Here is a 22,685-nt window from a genome sequence, read left to right on the forward strand (position 1 = left end):
AGCTGTGCTGTGAGCCTGCGGCCACGTCCCAGGCCAAGAGACAGGACCAGGCAAACAGAGAATTAGAAGGAAGCTAGCACAGTTAAAGCCAATCAGTCTTAGCCTCGTGGGATGTAGACCTTGTCAGACTAACTTGATTTCTAGAATGGGTTTCTTTTTAGCAGGTGTGGTGTATGCAGCCACACTGTCATATGCCTGTCTCTCCTCCCTTTCATATCTTCTCTTTCCTCCCAGCAATTTCTGAATACAAGCTAACTTCCCTCTAAAGTCAACAGAGAGAAAAGAGCATATCTAGCATGCTGTTCATCTAACCTGTTTCAGATCGACTCAAACGGACACATACTGCTACCGAAGTTTTCCAACTGGTTTCCACCCCCTGGAAGCCCTTCCTAAGGGCACCACTTTACTAAAGATTCATGTTACAGGTGCCCTTACTTTTTCAGTGGAATAACCACGTTCTCCAACCTCACTTTTCTTCCTGCTGCTTGTCCCTTTCCTTTACATTGCTGATCATCTCAGCAAGGAAACTCAGTAATCTTTCAAAATATCTGCTTTCCTTAGTACAATCAACCAAGGGATGCAAAAAGGTCTGCGTCATACATGTAAGCTTGCTCCTTTCCAAACCTGCTTTCTCCCACTGGATCCTGTGATCTGCAAGGACTATGCCTACAGCTTGGGACACAAAGCTGTTTCTCAGCTCTGGGGTTGAGGAGCACAATAGGGTTGTGTTCCAGACCCACGTCAAGGTGAGATCCAGCCATGCACACAAACCTCTGTGCTTCTCATTTCTGTACAAGGAGCTTGAGCAGGTTCCCTAATTTGGACAACCAGGAGAGAAGACCCTGTACTTCAGGACAGAGGCAGCCAAAGACATTGAAAGTTTTTTGGCCATGATGGGAAGTATGATAAATTTAAAACAGTCACCCATGATGGCTCACAGTGGCACTGTAAGGCAGGTAGGGAAACAAGTCAGCAAGATACCACCATGCTAGAGTGGAGCACAGACGAGAGCTGGTGGTTGGAGAGCAAGCGGACAGCTGAAAACAAAACATGGTTCTGCTGACTCTGCATTCCCATTTTACCCACCAAGTGGACTACTGGGAAGGCAAAGTGCTGGTGCCATGTTCCTACTACTGCAGCTTGAAAGCAGATTGTGAGATCATTAGTTAAAGCTATGACATCACTGTAGGGCTGGGCGAAGGAGAAAACAATGGTCCTAAAAGGATAAATATTTTTCTGAGAACATATCCGTAAGGCATCAAAATACGTGAAGCTTGCTCACTCTTCACCCAGCAGTCCTGAGCTTCCTCATTTTTAAAATGAAAGTGAGCATAAAATCCCCTAAATGATTTCAGGCTTGCGGCTGTTAGCAGGAGGTTGTGAAATGCAAGCCCCTTTGCTCTTACAGTCTCAATTCCCTTTGCTCTCACAGACAGGGTTTAGGAGAGGGTAATTTTACAGGAAACATAGGATACAGCTGGGCAAGCACATTGATGCAGCAGTCTATGTTTCCTTTCATTGCCTTGCTTACCAGAGCGTGACTCCCTAGAGAACCAAGACCAGTGACGTGCTTGTGTCAAAATGCTTGTGTACAACAGGAGAACTGTGAACTTGCAGCTTACCTTTGCTCAAGTGTTAGTTATGGGCTCTGTATACCACCAAGATTCGCCCTGATAGCAAGCATTGGTGGTCAGGATGTGGTTCTTCCCTCAGTTCCTCCAGTGTGGGCTTTCTACCTGTGCTTTCAAAGAAGAGCTGACCAACAGTGGTGCAGACAGACAGACAGAGCTGCTATCTCAATGGCATGCATTAGTAGAACCACCCAACAGCAGAAGTCCTCAGCTTGCGCAAGGCCTTGCCATGATAATCATGGCTAAGCAGAAGTATTTGCACTGTCTCCAGTTACTATTTAATCCAACACCTAGGGCAAAATGTCAGGCTATTGTCTTGCAAAAGTGCAGAGTGATGTCAAGGGCCGTAAAATTTCTTACACGAGCTTTCTCAATTCAGGCTCAGAAAAACACAAATAAAAACATGACTCACATATGCTGACAGAGCAGCTGAGTCTCAGCCTCCACTCTGAGCTGCGCATGAGTAGGCATGTCCCTGCTCGTTTTTGATCCCGCTCGTTACTGTCCCGCTCGTCTTGATCAGGCAGGTTTCCTTCCAAAACAAACGCTAACAATTTTGCTCGCTACATGAGAAATGAGGGCTGGAGAGCCTGTTTCTTTCTCCACTCTTCTTTAAAACTTATCTCCAAGGGCTAGCCCATGGGCAACAGGCACAGCATCTCTTTGAAACACATGCAGACTGACAGAAGTACAAATGAAATATGGATTCATGTATTTTCCCACAATTACTCAGTAAGCCTAGAAGTCTCTGGGGAGTTTCTTAAATACACACAACACCCCCCCAAGTTGCACATGCAGGTGCCCCCATGGGTATGGAGAGGAATACAGATATTTCCTAAACAGAAAATTCTCAAGTATTTAGTGCTTGTATGGGCAGACAGCAAAGGAAAGCTCCTCATACTAGGGCAGCCAAAGTTCACATAGCCATCTCCCACTGTCATCCCTCCCTACACCCACAGAGTCTTAATTTTCCTGAGGGTATTATGCTCTTTAGCAGCATTTTGATTGCTTCACCCATCAGATCTCGGCATCACCTCGAGTTTCATGAGGCAAACCTAGCATGCACCTGAAAGTTATTCCTGCTGGAGGATCGGAGCTGCACGGCAGAGGCTATTGTAGAGAGCAACCTCTAGAGAACAAGTTATCCCATCCCAAACTAAAATCACACAAACTGCAGCTTAGAAATGCTCATTTCTCTCCACCAGGCTCCTTTAATGCTTATGGAAACTAGCTCCCCTGACAAGTCATCTCCAGGAGAGAAGAAACTCCAACTGGTCAAAGTTGCTTTAGTGCGTTGCAGAGAAGAATTGCTGACAGCAGGCCAACGCTGCATGAACAGGCATGACTGACAGTTCATGTTGGATCAACATCCCAGGAGATGTTGTGGCAGTACAAAACAGGCTGGAGTCAGGCATGGGCATGCAGGTCACCATTAGCCACCGCATCTGACAGATGTTGTGCATGCTGCTTCTTTACAGCCTGGCTTTATGCCAGCTGCAGAAGGACAGACAGCCAATACCTGGTCTATCCCAGAGCCTGCTGGTACAAGAGAAACCGCCCAGCTTTTTTGGCACATTTAAAACATCTGATTTAGGGTTTTTTAGGAAACGAACACTGTGTGTCATTGTGCCTGAGCACTGTGATTTCATTGAAGAGTCCCAGTGTTAGATTTACTGTGGCATCAGAATATGGCTTCATCGTGAACCGATTCTGCCTCAGGTCTTGTCTCAGATGTGTCATCTATTTTCGAGAGTATCAAATTCAGCATTTAAAAGGAGTTTCAGTAAGAAAGGATGACACCAACAGAGGTCAGTGTATCACCGTAACTCAGTCTCTCCTAATCTTATCTGGTGAGAATAAGTCACCTTGTAGATCATGTTTTTTTTAAATGGGGGAAGTGATTTAAAAGACATTTGTAAGTAACAACTTTTAAGAGGAATCATCCTCGTCACTAGCTCATCCTAAGAATAATAATAGAAGAAGAACGAACAACAAAACCCCCTATTTTTAAAGGAAAAGAAAGAACTTCAGTGAACCTAGCATTTTTTGACATTAATTCTTCCTCCACCCCTCAACCGCACACAAACATTTAAAGCAGATGCTGAAAATAAATGAGAAGTTTATAAAATCACCCTGTGTGTTTTAATTATTAGAAAGGTCACTAACGTGACAGGAAACGTACCTTATGAACTACAGCCCACCTTACGACATTGTCTTTGCATCAACAAGGAGCTGTACATGGAAATGTGCAGTTGAAATGGATAAAGCCATTTGTTAAACAGGAGGTTTACTTTCTGCCCTATTGAGAAATCCCTAGTGACAGATGTAGAAAATAGCAACTCTTTCTCAGTGACCTGCTTCTTAAGGAAAACCAAGAGCAAATTCCTAGGATAGCCACCTCAAAACTGGCCCTGGCAGCTTCGATGCCTGCATGCTGAGCAGAGATCACCTACACTGAAGAAGTGGTAAGGACACACTCAGAGCTGACTCACGTTACTCCCACTCACTCTTGTGAAAGTGGGTGCAAACAGACCTTGTTGGCATCGGCAGCAAGTGGGAGGAGGATGGAGCAACAGCAGCAGCAGCCAGAGGGGGAAAGATGGATTCTGCAGGGCTTGCTATCAGCTTTCCTGGGCATTAATTTTTGCCTTCCCTTCTCTCAGCAGTTACTCCCACTAGTTCCCGTCACCAGCCCCTACTGCAGTCCCCACATCGCCAAAACCCACCAAGTGTTAGCTGGAGTAGGAGGCAGCAGATGGGGCTCTGCTGGGGCTCTCCAAATCTGCTAAAGATTTCTTAAGCAATCCTGTTCATGCCTCAGTTACCTAAGAGTGGAGATGATAGCACTGATCTCTCTCCAGCTCTTCCAGGCAGACAGTCTTGGTGTATCTGTACCAAGTTTTCTCTAGCACGGTATCAACTGTCCTTGGTGTCCTTTACACCCCGCTGTCACACCAGCGGTTTAATAAACATCACATGCTGCGGAGAGGGTTATTAATAGCGAAAAAGGAAGCTCCTATCAAATGAGGGGAAACCAATTGAGCAATGCCAGGCTCCAGTATCCCTTAACTGAGAGGACTCCCGTGCCAACCTACATAAACCTCCCCTTGAGAACAGAGCTTAAAGAAGACCTCCAAGCACCGGCAAGGCAGAAGTGACAACTGTCAGCCTCACTGCCCAAAGGCATAAGCCTACGCCATCACTCAGTGATCTCCCAGGTAACTTTAATTTTTTTACTTAAGACACCTACATTTGAGAGAGGATTCCAGGTCACCAGAACATTAAGGTGGGATTCAGCTCATCCAGCTCCACAGATACCTGCACTACTGATGTCTGCACTACCCAGCTAAGACTCCTTTTACAATCAAAGGGAGTAAATAATTAAAAGGTGCAATTCACTAGCCTTGAGTAGACATCTAAAATCAGTCTGCTGGGTTACACCCTCGAGCTGCCTTTTTATCTCCTCCACCCAGTGAAGAATTTGTTGGTTTCAAAGCAATAACCTTTCATCACAGAGCACAAATGAGCTGTCTGGAGGAGGGGAGGGAGCCCTGGCCCAGGTGGGAGTCTCGCAGAGGGGACAAGTGGACACAGCTGTGGCCAGTCATGCCAGGAGCACTGCCTGCAGAGTATTAAGTGATCCCACACTGGAAGACACAATTCCAGATCCCAAATTATTCCAGGTCACCAAAAGTACAATCTTCCCCAAGCCAAGATAGCACAGTCAGGTTTGTCCACAGTACTCTATTTTTTGGGGGACAGAAGGAGTAATTATGCTGAATCACTCAAAAAACCCCACTGTCCCTGAAAACCTTCCTGCTATAGTATCATCTCAAGCTAATCTTCATGTTTTTCCCTCCTTTTCTCCACAGCAATATCCCAGGTCATCTGGAGCTTCCATCCTTGGCTTGTAACTCCTAAGAGAAAGAAAACACGTGCTTGAGTCTGTCTGTACACACATTGAAAAGATAATTTTATGTTATATTTCCAGTGATTGTGGCTGTACTGGCTTTCCTGAGTTCGCATCACATGAGCAAGTCCAAGCTGCTCCAAAGAAGCACGTGCCAGAGCTGGGGAGGGAGAGGGTAAAGGCTGAAGGGGGACTCAAGTACAGGCATGAAGTATGGCATAAGGCAGGACTGGCCAAAGTTAGTCTGCCCTTTCCTTGCCACACAGCATATGGCAAGGTATTCAGGAGATATCTCAAAATCCTTCCATAGGCCTTTGCAGATGTGGAAGAGCAGGAGGAGGAAGGCTAGTGATCAGGCTTTCTAGCAGGAGCTGATAGTGCCTGCAACACAGAAAGTTTCTGGGTCCATATACACCCTCATTTTCCTAGAGTAAAGTTAAATACTCTCAGACCAGAGCATGCTTGGTCTGGTCTAAGATGCCCAGCATCCCAAAACAGAAACCAGCCCAGCCCCTTCTAATACAGGCGAGGTTCCCCTTACCTGCTCCAGACTAACCTCACACTCCTTAGCTTTCTTAAGCTTTTCTCCAAACTCTTAATGTGACCATGTCACCCCAGTGACATTGATGCAGGGATAATTCCATCATCCTCCGTAGTCCCACATCTGGCACCAACACTCCTCACCATGCTAGATACAAATGGGTCCACTGTGGACCAGCCCAGCTGTTTGGGTTCTCAGAGGGAAAAAAGAGGGAAGGTCCTTGCAAAAAGTATGGGAGAGAGCAGTTCAGCTTCCCCCCTCCCCCCTCCCTTCAGGTACAAGAAACTATCAGCAGGCAAGGAAAGCCCTGCAGAGGATGGAGCAAGCATCTTCAGTTTCCTCTGAGTCTTAAATGTCCCTCCAGGTACAATTTTTCCTGTTCAAGCTTTACTTCCAAATTATGGAGCCCACCTTCCTGTCACTTGCCTTTTCCCACACCTGCCAGCAACATGTCCTTCCCCTCTCTGTGCCTTCACATTCGTCTTCATCATCACCTCCGCTTCCATGTTAAGTCTCACCACTGATAGCTTTCTCTTTCCCTTCATCTTAAAATCCTTCCAGTATATCAATGCTGTGATATCAGCTCTTTCCAGAAGATACCACAGTCTTGACAGGGTATTCACCCATATCCTCTCTTCCCTAACATGACTTGGGGACTGCTAAACACAGAGTTGAACACTTACTCTTTAAGAAGACAGCAGCTGAATGAGGATGAGGGTCTTACCCCTCCTCAGAGGTTATCACTGCTTGCCTTTACAGCTTGTATGAGTCTTATTTTGGTGCAGGAGGTGAACCTGACATCAACACCAACTGTTTCTTTGACTTTCAGGTTGTCAATACTGCAACACGCAGCACAAACTCAGTAAACCAGTACTTTAAGCATCTCAAGCAATCTACAATCCTAGACAAAATAAATTCATCTACAGCTATTTCTGCCCTTCGGCCATTCTTTATAGGACACCCAATTCCTGCTCATACACCTCCCGAGGAGAGGCCTCTTGCTCCTGCAGCTGTTTTCCCAGTCAGGCCCATCTGCTGCCCAAAGTCACCCCGCAGGTCGTCCAGTAGTCTTGTTAATAGTTCATAGGGCAAGTGGATTCTCATTTTCCAAGAGTTTTTTCATGTGACTAGAGGGTCAAACTTCAATGTCTGTCCTTTGTAGGCTATGCATTATTACCCTCTGAAATCTCAATCCACATTGACACAGAGAGCTAACAGCAAGAAGGTAGCAAACATCTGGATTCCAAGTTACGTTTGTGAGTTTGACACTGATGTGAGTATGGAGCATGATAGGGCCAAGATAAAATAAACAAACTATGCAAAGCCAGGTCATTTCAGCAGGGCAGCTACCCCTTTGTTCTGCCAGGGACCTATTTACCCATAGTAGGTAGTACTCGTGAACTTTTTATTTAAAGTCAGCTACTTTGTGTCCATTCTCTCTCTCAGTAGCAAAAAGACCATCTTTACAGCTTCTTCTTAAGACGAAGTAGATAATCAGAACAATAAATAGATAAACAAAGATTGCTAGAAAAATGATTATGTCTCCTTATCCAGGATTAAGAAATATTTTTACATTTTCTTTCCTGCCCGGAGTCCTAGGCACAAGAGTAAAAGCCAGTGGAGCAAACCCTACTTCCTTGTATTTGCCAATTCCAGGCCTGTGACGGCACGTGGGTGCAGCAGCAATGCCACCACAGCCGTGATGTTTAATCAGCTTCATTCATGTCCTAGCTGCACATACGAATATTTGGAAACCCTCAGTTTAGATTGAATAGGTTTTCTCAAAGTCATGTCTTTTCAGAAAGGCAAGAAAAGGCAGTCAGGTTGTCCCACAAGAGCTAGAAAACACAAGGACCGAAATCTTCCCAGTTGAAAGCCTATTCCCCACACACACAAAAGCATGGAAGAGAACTAGGATTTACCCAGCTCGGCATAAATATGGTAGTGTACATTAAACATAGTAAATACTTAGGAACGCTTATAAAAGGCAGGATGTACACAACAACCCCTCACAAGGGAAACCAGCTCCCAACAGGCCTGCTGTCCTGTTGACAAGCTTCTTTATGTTCTGCCTATGACCCACGCTGGGGAGATACCCCATCAGCAGGTTGCCTGGGCAGGCAGCATCCTCTCTGCTGTGCATCTCACCATGTGGGGTTGACCCACAGCGACCACGTACTCAGTCACCCAGTAACCATCTCAGAGTGCATCCTCACCAAGGACTATAGGTACTGTATTGTTCGCACAAAGAGAATGAAACCAGTCCCATACCCCCTTCCTTCATGCCTTCATCCAGCTCAGGGCAAAGGGCTTTTGCCTTACTTTGGTTAATGAGGCTGGAGGACAGGCCCACCATGGTTTTCAGTCAACACCTTTCTTTAGGAAGCAAAAATCACAAAACAATAAGTTCTGAAATCTGAAGAGAAGTGAAGTAGTGCGCCTTTGGGCAACAGAGAGAAATTCATCTTCAAACCTTTCTTTACTTTGAGAAGCCATGCTACAATGGGAGAGATCCCAAAGTGCTCAGACCTTGGAGTCTGAGAGCAGCATGCACAGTATCTCCCTTTAGAGATGAGGGAAGGAGTGGCTGGAGAATTACAAACCAGCAAGCCTGGCTTGCATGCCTGGGGAAGCTCTAGAAAAAAAATTATGAGGGTATTAAGGATTTCTCAAGAGCAAATTCTTTCAAAACTATCTACTTTCCTTTTCTGGCAGAGCAAGTAGCCTAGTGGATAGGCAATTTTGCATATAATTGGGTATTTTTTTATTAAATAAAGTATCTACACACACTTCCTACTTTTTTTTTTAATTAAAAGTTAGGACACTGGACTTGCCTCCAGACTTCCTGCCTTCACATTCCTCTCCAGACTGGGTAAACAGGAAATCTTGCATAATTGTCAATGTTCCTTATACCAGTTTGGCATTGACATGGTGCCAGAGAGCATTTGACACCTTTGCTCTTAAGAACCCCCAGCAGCTTAATTACTGTTGGAATTATGACTAGGGAAAAAAACAACAGCATGGTTGTTGAGCAAACATGAGAATGAGCTGAACGATGTATTTCTCAATCAAGGTGTCTTTGTGCAGCTGTATGGACTCACCTCCCTTCCAAGGCAAGGTAGGAGTGAAGCAGAGTGATGGGCCAAGAGGCTTCATCCTGTTTTACCAATTATCTGGTCAAGTAGTGTGGGAGCAAAGTGCTTGCTAATGACCTAAATTAATCATCTAGAATAAGTGTCCGAAAAGTACCTAATGCAGGTTTTATAGTAGACTTCAGGTAACTGCATTGAAATAATGCACTCTGGAAAATCCTGTTCAATGGCCAAGTATATTCAATAGTACTTAGTGAATAAAGCTCCCTTCTTGGCCCTCTGGATCTCAAATTTCTTTCTGGAATGTGGCCCAGTTCAACAGGAGGGGCCAAATATACCACCTGCCTCCACCATGTCACATCACCACATGGTGATGTGTGTCCTACCCAAAATGGGTAGGACATTGCCCTGGGACATGTGGCTTGACCTGCCCTCTGCCTGATCAGAGTGCAGAACCAGATCTCCTGCTTGTCAGCAGGCCAGAAGGCTACCACATAACAGAGTTGGGCATTATGGTTCTTTTAAAAGGAAGAAATCAACCCAGCTTGGTTCTTTCAAAAGTGGTAGGAGGGATCCCTTGCCAAGAGAGGGATGTGGATTCTGAAGAAAACAGCTAATTCTAGGGTCAGTCTGCATACAGCCCCATGGAAACTGTGTTTAACATTTCTGAATGGCTAACCACAGTTTCTCTGCTCCTCCATGCATGGGTTATTGTGGGAGATTATCCTCATGAGGCATTGAGTACTTACTCCCTGCTCATAGTGTCTGAGGGCTAACTCAGGGCTTTGAATAGCAGTGGTGGAAAGGCCAAATACCTCTGAGAAAGACACCGGAACATCTGGTCTGGTAAATGATGAGTGTTATTGACCTCCTCGTAACATCACAAAGCATCAGCATTAAGGATCTGAAGATGTATTATGTGCTGTGTATCTTTCCAGGCAGTAAAAAGACAGCAAATTCAATGCAAAGGCTAGATTTCACTGGATATCTATAGGTCTTAAGCATTCTCAAATAATTAAAGTAAACCTTTCCCTAGAAAATAACTAAAGAAATACAAACAAAAGACAGATTAAAAAGAGTTGATTCAATGAAGAGTTGTTGCATGTGCACTAGGCTTTTCCTAAAAACAGCTTCTGGAGCTCCTCCTGAGATCAAGTAGATCCCCACAGAGCTGTACCCTCCAAGAGGACAGAAGCTGCTGCCCCAGCTTGGGCCAAAAGGATTACAATGTTTCAGTGAATTCAGGGTAGTGTTGGGTCATTATTTAAATAGCCTCTAAAAATACACTGTGACTTAGTGCTTTCTGTACCACTGTGGTATGATCAGCTCCTGCCCACTGGGAAATGAACTGAAGGTCGTGGAGTTGTAGGAGTCAAGGATAGTCTTGTTGCAGCCCAGGTTTGCACAAAGCCAGGAAACATTGAGAGAACACTTCCACAGCACTCTGTTTTTACAGACTCATCTGTCAGCATTTTCCAAAGCGCGTTTCACTTACTTCACGTGCAAGGTGCTATTTTTGCCTTGTCTGCGGACCATGCAGGAGAAGCAGCGGGAAGAGGTGAGCAACTTCTTCACTTCCATTGCTCACCCACTCAGTCTGGCCAGGTTTTGGACAGAGCCTGCTGTCATAGTTTAGCTTCAGTCAGCAACTAAGCACAACACAAATGTTTGCTCACCCTCCCCGCTCCCAGAGGGATCGGGGAAAGAATCGGAAGAGCAAAAGTAAGAAACCTTGTGGGTTGAGATAAGAACAGTTTCATAATTGAAAAATAAATAAATAAATAAATTGCAATGAAAAGGAAAACAACAAGAGAGCAAGAGAGGAACAAAACCCAGGAAAAAAAACAAGTGATGTAACCACTCACCACCCACTGACCAGCGCCTAGCCAGTTCCCGAGCAGCGATCTCTCCTCCCTGGCCAAGTCCCCCAGTTTCTATACTGAGCATAACATCATATGGTATGGAATAGCCATTTGGCCAGTTTGGGTCAGCTGTCCTGGCTGTGCCCCCTCCCAGCTTCTTGTGCACCCGGCAGAGCATGGGAAGCTGAAAAGTCTTTGACTAGTGCAAACATTACTTAGCAACAACTAAAACATCAGTGTGTTATCAATCAACATTATTCTCATCCTAAATCCAAAACACAGCACTATACCAGCTGCTAGGAAGAAAATTAACTCTATCCCAGCCAAAACCAGGACATCTGGCTCACCGCAGGTGTGCTGAGGCCTTTGGGGAAGCCCTGAATTCAAGAGTCAGCTTTGGTGTAGTCACTGGTGTGGGAGAAAGCCCTGCACAGTTTAGGGAAAGTGAGCAATGTCAACAGGCCAGATTTGCCCTCCCAGAGAAGAAAGAGGAAGTGAGGGTAATGCAGCAAGAAACCCAAGCAGATATATACAGCATTGAAGGCAGAGACAAGGACTTCAAGCTCAATACTGAGTAATATGGACCACAAAGAGACAGAAGAAAGCTGACAACAAGTAAGATTACTCTAAATTCAGAGAGTAGACTCAGGGGAAGAAAGGAGAGGAGAGGAGAGAGGAGAGAGGAGAGGGAAGAGAGAAGAGAGAAGATCTAAAGGGAAAAGGGAAAAAGGAGAAAAAGACTTGAAACAGGAAAGGAAGAGAGAAGTCATGCATGCAATAAGAAGATATAGAAAGCAATGGGAAGTCCATGTGTCTTTGTGCAAATATGACCCCTGACAGGACAACTCAGTTGGAGCATCGGTTTTTGGTATCACAGGCCATCCTGGTAGCTCGCAGCTTGTTTGTATGCTGACCATGTGTGGTCACTCAGCATTTTCATGGTAATATCTGAATGCAGAAAAAAAATAATTCCATAAGCATATTTTAAATATAGTTGCATAGTTTATTTTCAACACCATAAATGGTGTCCTAAAGACAAGACAGAAGAATTCATGACAAGGCAAATGGAAACAGGCTAGCAAGGATGTAAAAATGGAGTCTGGATACTACAAATGTCTGATCAGCAAGAAAACACCTCAAGGGGAGTCCCACAGCAGAGGAGCAGTCCAGTTCAAGTCATCACTCTTAAAATGTTTATTAAAATCTGCCATATCATTGCTGGTACATCACTGTAACATGAAAAGACAAACCAGGAGTCAGATTCTGCTTTGAGAACCACAGACTTTAAAATCCAGAGCTGGTCATCAGAAAGTTCAACAAAACTAAGCTCAAGCTTGAAGAGGTTTATGGAAAGTCACAAAAGCTATCAAGGTGTAACACAGATTAACTTTACCTCTCTAACCTATTGCATCGTGCCACGGGCCTGCAGAACAAGGAATATCGTCAATTCCAAACAAGCATGCTCTTAAATGTGGATTTAGAAATCCTCACACAGATGAATTCTGCAGTTCATTGGACTTCCCCTTGTCAGAATTACTACAAGATGCAAGCATTTCCTCTTTGTTATTTAGCATCAATATTCAAGCAGCATAGAAATTCGGTGGGATCCCTTTCACACCCAGGCCTGTTATCTGTTTAAAAAAAAACAATAAAAGAAAGGAAAAAGATAAATCTCCAACTGAGTATAATATTCAAATGTTGTACAACAAATATGATAGCAACCTACCCCTACTTCAAGAGGAGCCCAAAAAGACTCATTATATGGAGTTCTTTAGAACTCTTTAAGATTAAGATCTTTAAGATTATCAAGCACCACTCAATAATTTTTCTAATTTACACATTATCTGTGGTCCTTATCTCTGTATTAACCAAACAAGTCATAGCCACTTTTAATGTGCTTTGCCCATGCAAGACAAATGTGAGTTTGGAAAACACCAATTCCCTTCTAGAACTGGAGAACTGAGGAAGAGAGATAAAAAAGGCAAGGCTCAAAATTATCTTTTGGTATTTAACTCTCCTGTGGGCTCCTAAACTCTGCTGCTTGAGAAATCTATCAGTTCTTGGCCATGGGAAATCTGTTCCAAGCACTGCTTTCAACTAGAAGGTCCCAGATCCCAGATAGGTCCCCATCTCTCCTGGAACATATCTTCATCCTATTGCCAAATTGATAATACAGTTTGGTTTATTCCATTTCCCCTCATTTACAACCCTTCCCTTTCATGCTATGGTCAACTTTCAGAGAATGATGGCACTTGCTGTTTCAGAACTGCATTTTATTTTCCTGATGTAGTTTTTACTAATGGACTAAAAAATGAAGAGACAAACAAGTTTTGGATTCAAGAGCCCTGGACAAAAATGTGGATTATTAGTTACTCAAAACATAGCACCCACTTTTAATAGACTAAAAAAAATCCCAGAAGTTTTGGGATTGGGATGCAAAGCTTTGCCCTGGTGAATTTAAGCATTTAATTTTTAAATGAGCAATCTGTGTTGTAAATATTTAGATACCCTCGTACAATTGAAAAATGAGAATTAAGGGAGTGAAATTTCCAAAACTGATGAAAGATATAGGAGCAAGACCCACTTCCTTACAGTGTATGACAGAATAGGGCAGACCCAGATCCACCAGCTGCCTTCGGATCCTGGCAAGATACTGACTTTGGCAAACCAACATATCAACACTATTACTAGAAATTTCTCCACATCTTCCTTCCAAATGCATGAGCAGCTGTGCACAAGCAGCTGTGCCCAGCCAGGGGATGAGCAACATATCTGGACCACCGCATCAGGCGAGCGGGATGAGCGAGGACAGCTGGGGGGCACCTCACTCTCCGGGCACAAGACTTGGCAGGTCTGACATATAGAAAGAAAGAAAATCTGCTCACCTTGAATATCTCGCCTGCGTGAGGTTCCTTGGCTAAGGTGGTCTCATCCAGTCCATCGTATGCAGACGTCACGTACATTTCTGAGTAGTCTTTTCCACCAAAGCAGCAAGAGGTGATCCTCGGAGTAGGCAGCCTCACAGTTTGGATTCTTTTTCCTGAGAAAAAAAATGTGATTGTTTCCTAATGTCCGTTTTCTAGGAAACATGTAAATATAAATGTACTATTAGTGCACATGGTGCAGCTGTGGCATTTACTCAGAAGGCATCTCCCCTTCAGACAGGCCATAGCCTAAAGGACAGTTTGTGGGGAAACTAAATTCTTTCATCTGCCTCATCTCTAACTATTTTTCAGCCTCTCCCCTATATCTGCAAGGTTTCGTTTCCTTTTCTCAAAATGAAACAATAAAGTATTTGAAGCCAGGAAGGGCAGGGACACCTGGGCCTGGGATGGCTTTCATTCCCTAACAGTGTTTCCCAGTTAAACATTTCAACGCTGAGAATTTTTTCTTTCTTAATTGCAGGTTTACAATGTTTCTCACAATAGATATGCAGTGCTTTTTTTTTTTTTTAAAGTGGCATTATTAAGAAGTGGGTGTGCTGCATCAGCAGACCATGGGAGCAGGGGTACTTGACGTTGGGAGGCAGCACGGAGAGCAGCACTCTCCATGTGATGGGGGCCTGGGCCAGCAATGCTCATGGCAACCCATGGGGCAGAGACGGGCAATAAACGACACCTTCTTATCTCACCTTCAAACCATTCCTCCTGGCTGCCTTTCCTCTCGGGTTTGTGGCACGTAGGTGACACTCAATATGCACGTGCTGGTGGAGGCCTTACCTGTCTCTGGGTCTATACGAATGACTCTCCCACCATCAATACAAGCCACCCAGAGCTTCCCTTCTGCGTCAATGCACATCCCGTCAGGCATTTGCTCCTCCTTTTCTAGATGGTACAAAAGTTTGGGGCAAGCTGCAGGAAGAGTTACAAAGCCAGCGTTACGTGGGCTGGTACCAGTTCTGTATCAGGTCCCAGTCTAACATCTTCCACGCTCTTGGAAACAGATAAGTTCATTTTCTGTGACAAAGACGTGTTGCAAAATTTATATCACATATGCATTTAGAAGATGTGTTAAAAGCCTAACTTAGCCTGGCAGAAACAAGACCCCAGTAGAGCCATTGCAGTTTGGGATTGTACTGAATTAGGGCTCCTATTATTTTACCAAGGAAAAGAACAAAATGCCTCTGTCCCTCTTGTTAACCCACTAGCTGACCACCATACCATGACTGCCGCAAGTGCAGTAACTTTTCCTGGACTTTCATTGCTCATGGCAGCCTGGATGTCTTTTTATGAGCAAAACATCATGTAAGTAATGACTTGAATTTAAATGTTGGTAATAAACAATCTTTCATGGGTAAGGATCAAGAACTTTACTTATTTTAATGGCCAATCAAGCTACCAGTTTTGATTAAGCCTGGACACCAACTGCTAGCAGCCTAGGCTGCAGTGCAGACAGGTTGGTGGGCACAGGCACAGACCATGGAGCAGTGCCCACGGGCAGCAGCCTGCCTGCTCTGACCCAGCGCCTTATGGCCATTACACCACCCAAAAATAGACAGTCACCAGCATAAAGCCAAGGCCAGGAAACTCAAACTCATTACGTTTTCGTGTCTGGGGGAGAAAAAGTAGCTTTAAATCTTCTTTAGAAATCTTATCTCCTAAAATCTGTAGAAATAGATTTTCTCAGAAAAATGAAATCTGAGTAACTGTAATTATTTGTAAGATTTTCACCCATGTTCACACAAAGTCCACACTGATTAGAGTACAAAGGCAGTTCAGCCACTTAAATTCCCATGGAGTCTAATGGGTTGATACAGCACAAAAATGTTTCACAGAGTTTTGAAATGAGGTTACATCTGTTTTTCTTGCACTTAAATTTCCTTTTTGCAGATACTATAATAAAAAATGTTTGGATAGAAAACGAATTTAAGTGAAATTTGCCAAGCATCTGAAGGCAGTTTTAACTGCAGAATTGGGAAACTTCAGCCACAATGATAACTTGATTCTTTAAATACATTTCTGTGAGACACGTGCATGCACATTCTGTATCGGTATTTATGGAGCTAGTACAATCAAAGCATTCCAGTAGATGGCACTCAAGAATAAATAGCATCCTATCAGCTAATTCTCACTCTGCAGTATAAATGGCTTCTTCCCTGCAACTCCTTGAACTGGTCTAACTATAAGCCATCTATCCAGATGAAAGTAAGTTGAAGGATTGTCAAAAGTTTGTTCACCAAATGCACCTGGTTTCTAACTAAACTTGAGAAAAATCACAGTCAGCCTGCTGACAAGCTGTAACCAGAAGATATGAGATCTGTCAAATAAATCAGTGCATATTATACGCCCAAGGTCTTGCTGCAGAAAGAGTAATAGCACTACTTGTCACTGAATTTAGAAAAGCATGTGTACCGATTTTTCCAGTGTGCACATCATAGCTGAAGGCATGCACAGCATATGTCAGGCTGTCGATGTGAAAGAAGGTCCTGTGGTCCAGGGACCAATCCAGACCATTGGAGATGTCCACCTGGTCTAACTGTTTTATTACCGAATGGTCAGGGAAAAGGGTATAGAGAGCGCCTTGTCGTCTCGCTCGGACCCCAGGTGCTGTCTCTTCAGCCATCGTACCTGAAATGGAAATGGGAGCACCGGTTAGAAAGTAGAAGCTTCTTCCTCATGCTTGATCAAAAAACTCCTCTAAGTGTTACTAAGAGGTCCTCAGGAGAAAGGGACTAACCAGGTCCCGTCAGACTGATGAGAAGGAGGAAAAGGAGCAGGTCAGGAGCAGCTGCCTCCCATGGAGGTGATCCTGGCCAACGAAAGGATGAGTTTCTGTGTTGCAATGAGGTTTAAGTCGTAGACACCAAAGACCCAAAGGAGCACCACAGCACGCCAGGGGCTGAGGTTTTGCTCACAGCAAAAGCTGAGATGCAGGCAAGCATCATGTGCTTTTTTTGTTGTTGCTCTTTGTAGGCTACTTTTATCATTTAAATGGGCTGTGACCTTAAAATACAGGTGCTGTAAATCTCGGTTATCTCAGAAGCAAGTGGAGAATACCACAGAAGTGAGATTTTTTTCTTAATGTATTTATGCCTCCATGTTACACTCGTTATTTAGTTTCTGATTCTCTTTTCTCTGGAAAGGAGACAGCTCTGCAGCAACAGGATGAGAAGCACTCAAGAGGGGCCTTTACACCTTCTTTTAACTGTGACAGACTGTCTCTGTTGGCCTCTCCTTTTAGAAGACCTCATGAGCTTGTTTTACAATGCTTGGCCAAAACCACTGTTGAAAGCATTGGTCCACCATGCACAGCTAGGAGTGGGTGTGCAAAGCAGGTTTTTCTCTCTTATTCTTGCCCTTAACTCCAGTGACACGTCAGCCCTAGAGCATAACCGTGAGTCAACCAAATTTCCTGAATTTGGGAAATTTGAAATAAGAAGAAATGGCTGGCTGGCAAAACAAATACAGAGCCATTTTCATTCCCATCGGTCTCTCTCCACTTCCAGCATAGATTGCTGTGCTTGGCTCATCATCTATATGGGAGGGCAAAAAAAGCACAGGAGGATCCTGGCTGCATTGCAACCAGCAGCAAAAGTGCCTCTTGACTTCAGGAGGCCAGGTATCTCTCCGCACATCCCTGTTTCCCACAGGCTGACCCGGGAGGCTGTACATGAAGGGTGCAAGCTGCAGTGCACCTTCTGCTCTAGGAGCTGCATCCTCCTTGACACTTCCAGAAACCTTCCCACCTGTGTGAGCCCTTCACCTGCTTTTCACCTCCCGTGTAGGCAGACGTTTGAAAAACACCAGACACCAAGTAGAAGGGGAGCCTTCCTGCCAGACAGCCCTTGTCAACAGCCTCTGTCTTCATTTAGGTCAGAGGATGCAAGGTCCCTCGTCCTCCTCCGTCAGGCAGTAACCGAGCAGAGTGTTCACAAGACAGCTCGTGCTCATGATGGTGGTTTTTGTGGGGATCTCAACAGAGGAATTGAGAACATGGAATAAAATGTACTATATAAAATACACTGTAATTAGTTCCTCTTTGCTCCAGGGGAAATTTCTGCCAGGAACTTACCAGCAAAAAACCTCCCCTTTGGATCCACTTTCCCATCATTGAACCTGTTGTTGGGTTTATCCTGCTCGAGCTCAAGGATGGTGGTGACCACCTGAGTGTCCCAATCCAGAAAGGCAAACCTGGTCCCCAGGGCGATGACATAGCCCCCGCACTGCCGCAACGCCACCGAGCCGACGCGGGCACCTGCGGGTGAGAGGGAGCAGGAGATGGTGGGCAGCTCCAGGGCCATCAGTCAGCCCTACCCCTCCCCAGCTCACAGAGGGCATCTGGGCTTGACTGGGACATCCCTGACTCAGGAAGGGCTGAGCTGATGCTAAGGTCCTTCTCCCCTGGGATCGTTAGCACACCTCACTAGCTCTATGTTCTTCAGATCTTTCCACCTTCTGGGCAGACACAGCCAGTAGGACTGTACCTTTTCCTCTGCAGGTCCCAAATGAAACATGCCTTTCCATTTGGGCTTAGCAAGGGCAACATGCCCATGGACATCCACACCTGAGCATGGTCCCCTCTGCTCAGCTGGCTCAGGCTACACCGTGCACAGCAACACGTCTTGGGAGGACAGGGTGTGTGGCCCCATGGAAAGTAAGGGAGACCACCATGCTGCGGGACTCCTGCTGGGAGGGATGGAAAGGGGTGGACAGAGAAGACTCCCAGGATGAAGCAGTAAGTACAGACTCTTACCCACAGACACGCTCTGCACCTCATTGGTGAGTGGGCTCCAGCGGCAAACTTTCTGTGAGTTAATGTCTACATAGACAAGTGCGCTCTCCCTTTCTTCCCAGACTGGACACTCTCCCATCCTGTTCTTCTCCTTCACGACGGATTCGATTTTGATGGAGGAGGACATAGTCTGAGAGGAAGAGGGTCAATAAAAGATTTAATGATAAGCTCTCGTTGTGTGAATTTTTCACACCTGTGATGCTTAAAAGCAGAGTTTATAAATGGCAAAGCCCTCCAAATCCCACATGACAGAGTAATTTAGGAGGTTCCTGTGACATTTCCATGGCCTCATGGCTGGAACTGAGCTCAAGGCGCCAGGGCTTCTCCTTAGCAAACCTTTCCTAGGCAAGAGACTTTAAACCAGAGCTGCTGATGAGGCACCTGCCTCCAGGCAAGGGAGTGCTGGGGACACGGCCCTGAGCCGGGACCAAGCTGTTGGCTGGGCAGCAGTGATCCAAGGGTCCCCCAGACCATGGGGAGGGACCGGTGGGCAGCAGCACCGATGGGTCAGAAGCCATTTTGTGGAAAAACAAGGCTCTGCCTTATTAAAGCAGATGCATTGACTTGCTCCATAGGAAGACGTATACGCACCCATAATACCAACTGCAGTTTGCCACTGAGGCCACTGCAGGCCGAATGCCTGTTCCCACATCGAGTCAGCATGAATATGCAAACACTGGGGAAGGCTCCTGCCTTTGAAATCCTGCTGCTTTGTTTTCCCTCCAAGCATTTCATCTTCAGCCCGCTCACCACACTAGCCACGGCTCCAACCCCTGCTGCAGACTCCAAATTTCACCCTGTGCCAGGCTGCGGGGTGTAATTACCCCAGTTGCAGCTTCGGGGACAAAGCCACCTATGAAGCTCCCATCCCGGGCACCTGCTCCTGCCGGGGTGTGCTCGTGCCCTGGCTGCTCCGTCCCCCGTCCCCTTTGCAGCGGGGTGCCCGCGGGGACACCGGCCACTCAGCCACCACCCTGGCAGAGGGTGCCCAGTGCCTCCCGTTTCACAGAATCACAGAATCGTATAGGTTGGAAAAGACCTTTAAGATCATCAAGTCCAACCATTAACCTAATGCTACCAAGACCACCACTAAACCATGTCCCTAAGCACCTCATCCAAACGTCTTTTAAATACCTCCAGGGATGGCAACTCAACCACTTCCCTGGGCAGCCTATTCCAATGCTTGATAACCCTTTCAGTGAAGTAAAATTTCCTAATATCCAGTCTAAACCTCCCCTGGTGCAACTTGAGGCCATTTCCTCTCGTCCTATCACTTGTTACCTGGGAGAAGAGACCGACCCCCACCTCTCTACAACCTCCTTTCAGGTAGTTGTAGAGAGCAATAAGGTCTCCCCTCAGCCTCTGCTTCTCCAGACTAAACAACCCCAGTTCCCTCAGCCGCTCCTCATCAGACTTGTGCTCCAGACCCTTCACCAGCTTCGTTGCCCTTCTCTGGACACGCTCCAGCACCTCCATGTCTCTCTTGTAGTGAGGGGCCCAAAACTGAACACAGTATTCGAGGTGCGGCCTCACCAGTGCCGAGCACAGGGGGACGGTCACTTCCCTGATCAGCCCCCGTTCAATGCCCTCCAGAACGGGTAGCTCGGGCTCTGGGCCTGCCCTGCCACTGCTGCCATGTGGGATGTGAGCAACAGCCTCCACCATTCAGCTCTTACAAAAGCAAGGGGCCTTACCCGCTGCCTCAGTCATCGCCAATGGAGACGACGACGCTGCTACACCCACTGGCCTCAGAACGTTTTTTTCCACAGATCGGAGAAGATATTTCTTGGGAGGCAGCCAGTCCCTGACATAACACTATTCCTACGGATTACTGTCTTCAAGCGGGCATCATTTCCTAGTAGGTGAGCCAGTGATATGGTTTACAGATAATTAATTAGCACTAAAGTGCTTCAAACTACGTGGGAAGAGCCAGTAATCACCATGAGTGGAAATGCCAGGGCTGGGGACCCTGGGATCTTCCCTGCTCCCCAGCCCCGCACATGCATGGCAAGGAGTCATGCAGCCAAGGTGAGGTCTAAAACAACCCATTTATCAAATATATCCTTCTCCCTTGCAAGAAAAATGGCCCCGAGAAGCCGGGCAGTGACCTGCTCTGACGCAGAAAGGCACAGGCAAACAGCATCAGTCTGAAGCGTACATGAGGATACGCAGCAAGACGCCAGGAAAACCTCCTAAAACCTGTTAAGCCGTGCCTGAGCCGGAGGAGTAAGTTTCTCTTGGGTTAAAGTTTTGTGTCACGTGGCTGCTGTCTTTGGGACCCCATGCTTAGGGACATAACTGACTTTACGGTATCACAGTCCGGGAAACACAGAGCTTCCCTGCGGGAAGACGGGGTTCGGCAGCAGCCCGGCATCCGCGCGGCTCCCCAGAGGCAGAAAGTCGCCAGATCTGCAGCAGCCGGTGTGTATGTGTCTCGTCGGTTGTTTCATTGACCTGGCCAAGCCTTATTAAACCTTCCTCTTCCCACCAGCTCCCCTTTCATTTACTGCCCCTTCTCCAGCTTCTGCAGCAGCAAAACAGGGGCTGGCAGATAAGCCATGGTGAAATACTGATGCACAGACCCGTCCCGCACACCACGCGAGGAGTACGCAATCACACCGTTGCCAGCTGTTTCACAAGGCGCAGGCAAGGGAGGAACCAACCTGCCTGCACCAGCTGCCTGCTTACCCCTCTCATGCCCCCCCTGCGATGCTGCAGAGACCTGCCCTGTCCCACGGAGCCTCAGCACGCATCCACCTTCCCTGGCCGCACGTCCAGTCTCAGCGTCTCTCCCCTCCACCAGAGAAATAGTTCCCGTGTGTCCCTCCAGCTGTGGGGGTTTTTTTAAACAGCTGAATATTTTGGCTCAGATTGCCCCCCTGTTTTTAAGAGGTGGGCAAGTAGAAGGGAAGATTTGTGCCTTGCTGGCTGAGGTTACGCTAATTTTTACAAGCAGCTGAGAACAGAGGCTTTTAACAGGAAGGGTCGTCCAACCCTAAGAGGCAGCGGTGCCCTCCGAAAGAGTCCCCACAAGCTGGCAGGGATGCAGCCCCCAGTCCCCCCCATGCCCGGTGGTCCACCTCCTGCCGCAGCCTCCCTACCAGCACCCCATGGAGCTACATAGCAGCGGCGTTTCACAGAATACGGCATCTCAGAGGGAAAATGAGGAAATGGCCCCAAAAAGCCTTGTTCAAAACACCCTGGCTTCATCACTGCCCCCGGCACCTTTTTGTGCAGCACCTCGCACCCTGCTTGCCGCAGCACTGACCCATCAGAGATAAGCGTGCAAGGGAAAAAAAAAGCAATTCAAAGCAGAAAGCACCAAATCCTGCCGTATTCTTCCCAAACAAAATCCCTGAGGATAAAAACATCACGTTCACCTTGCCTATATCCTCTCTGCAGTGTTTTGGTGGTGTGTTAGCCTCCTGGACTCGTGCCTAAACCCCTCACAGAGAGCAAGGGGCTGACGGGTGTCCCAAAAACATTTTCCAAGTTAAACTGTTTAAAGTTATCAGAATTTGTAGACCGTAAGAAAAATTTGCTGGTAGGAATGAAAAACTAACATAAAAACATCCAGTCTGCTCTAAAAACCAAAACCTCTTTCTGGTAGCTATTTGAAAATAGCCTTTCTAACCCCCAGTCCCCATCCCTTTTCAAATGATCTTGACAAAAACTGGTCTTTTCAGTACCCCTAAGAGACAGGTAAAATACAAACTAATGACTGGCCTTAAAAGGCTGCTTTGCTGTTTCCCTCTCTCCCCCATGCAAGCACAGATCATTTCATTTTTAATTTCAAGCTGAAGCTTTGAATAAGCAGGCAGACAGTTAAAGCTTTTAATGTGCATACAGTGAAACAACCACCTGTGTAAACCCAGGAACTTTAAAAACCCTTTTCCCTCAGTCAAACAGCTGAATATT

The 22,685-nt window shown here is 46.1% G+C and overlaps 1 protein-coding gene across 1 annotated transcript in view; it reads right to left on the reverse strand.

The window, feature by feature from the left end:
* Nucleotides 1–12,101: 12,101 nt before the first annotated feature.
* The window catches only part of RGN (regucalcin), a 29,924-nt gene continuing 19,340 nt past the window's right edge, over nt 12,102–22,685 (reverse strand). The window contains exons 7-12 of the mRNA XM_072853201.1: nt 18,729–18,897; nt 18,048–18,230; nt 16,388–16,603; nt 14,756–14,887; nt 13,922–14,076; nt 12,102–12,667 (exon numbers count right to left, since the gene is read on the reverse strand). Of these exons, the coding sequence (XP_072709302.1) occupies nt 12,617–12,667; nt 13,922–14,076; nt 14,756–14,887; nt 16,388–16,603; nt 18,048–18,230; nt 18,729–18,897 (906 nt within the window). The 3' untranslated portion in view covers nt 12,102–12,616. The remainder of the gene's footprint in view (nt 12,668–13,921; nt 14,077–14,755; nt 14,888–16,387; nt 16,604–18,047; nt 18,231–18,728; nt 18,898–22,685) is intronic.

Source organism: Ciconia boyciana, chromosome 1, assembly GCF_034638445.1.
Source record: "Ciconia boyciana chromosome 1, ASM3463844v1, whole genome shotgun sequence".
NCBI lineage: Eukaryota > Metazoa > Chordata > Aves > Ciconiiformes > Ciconiidae > Ciconia > Ciconia boyciana.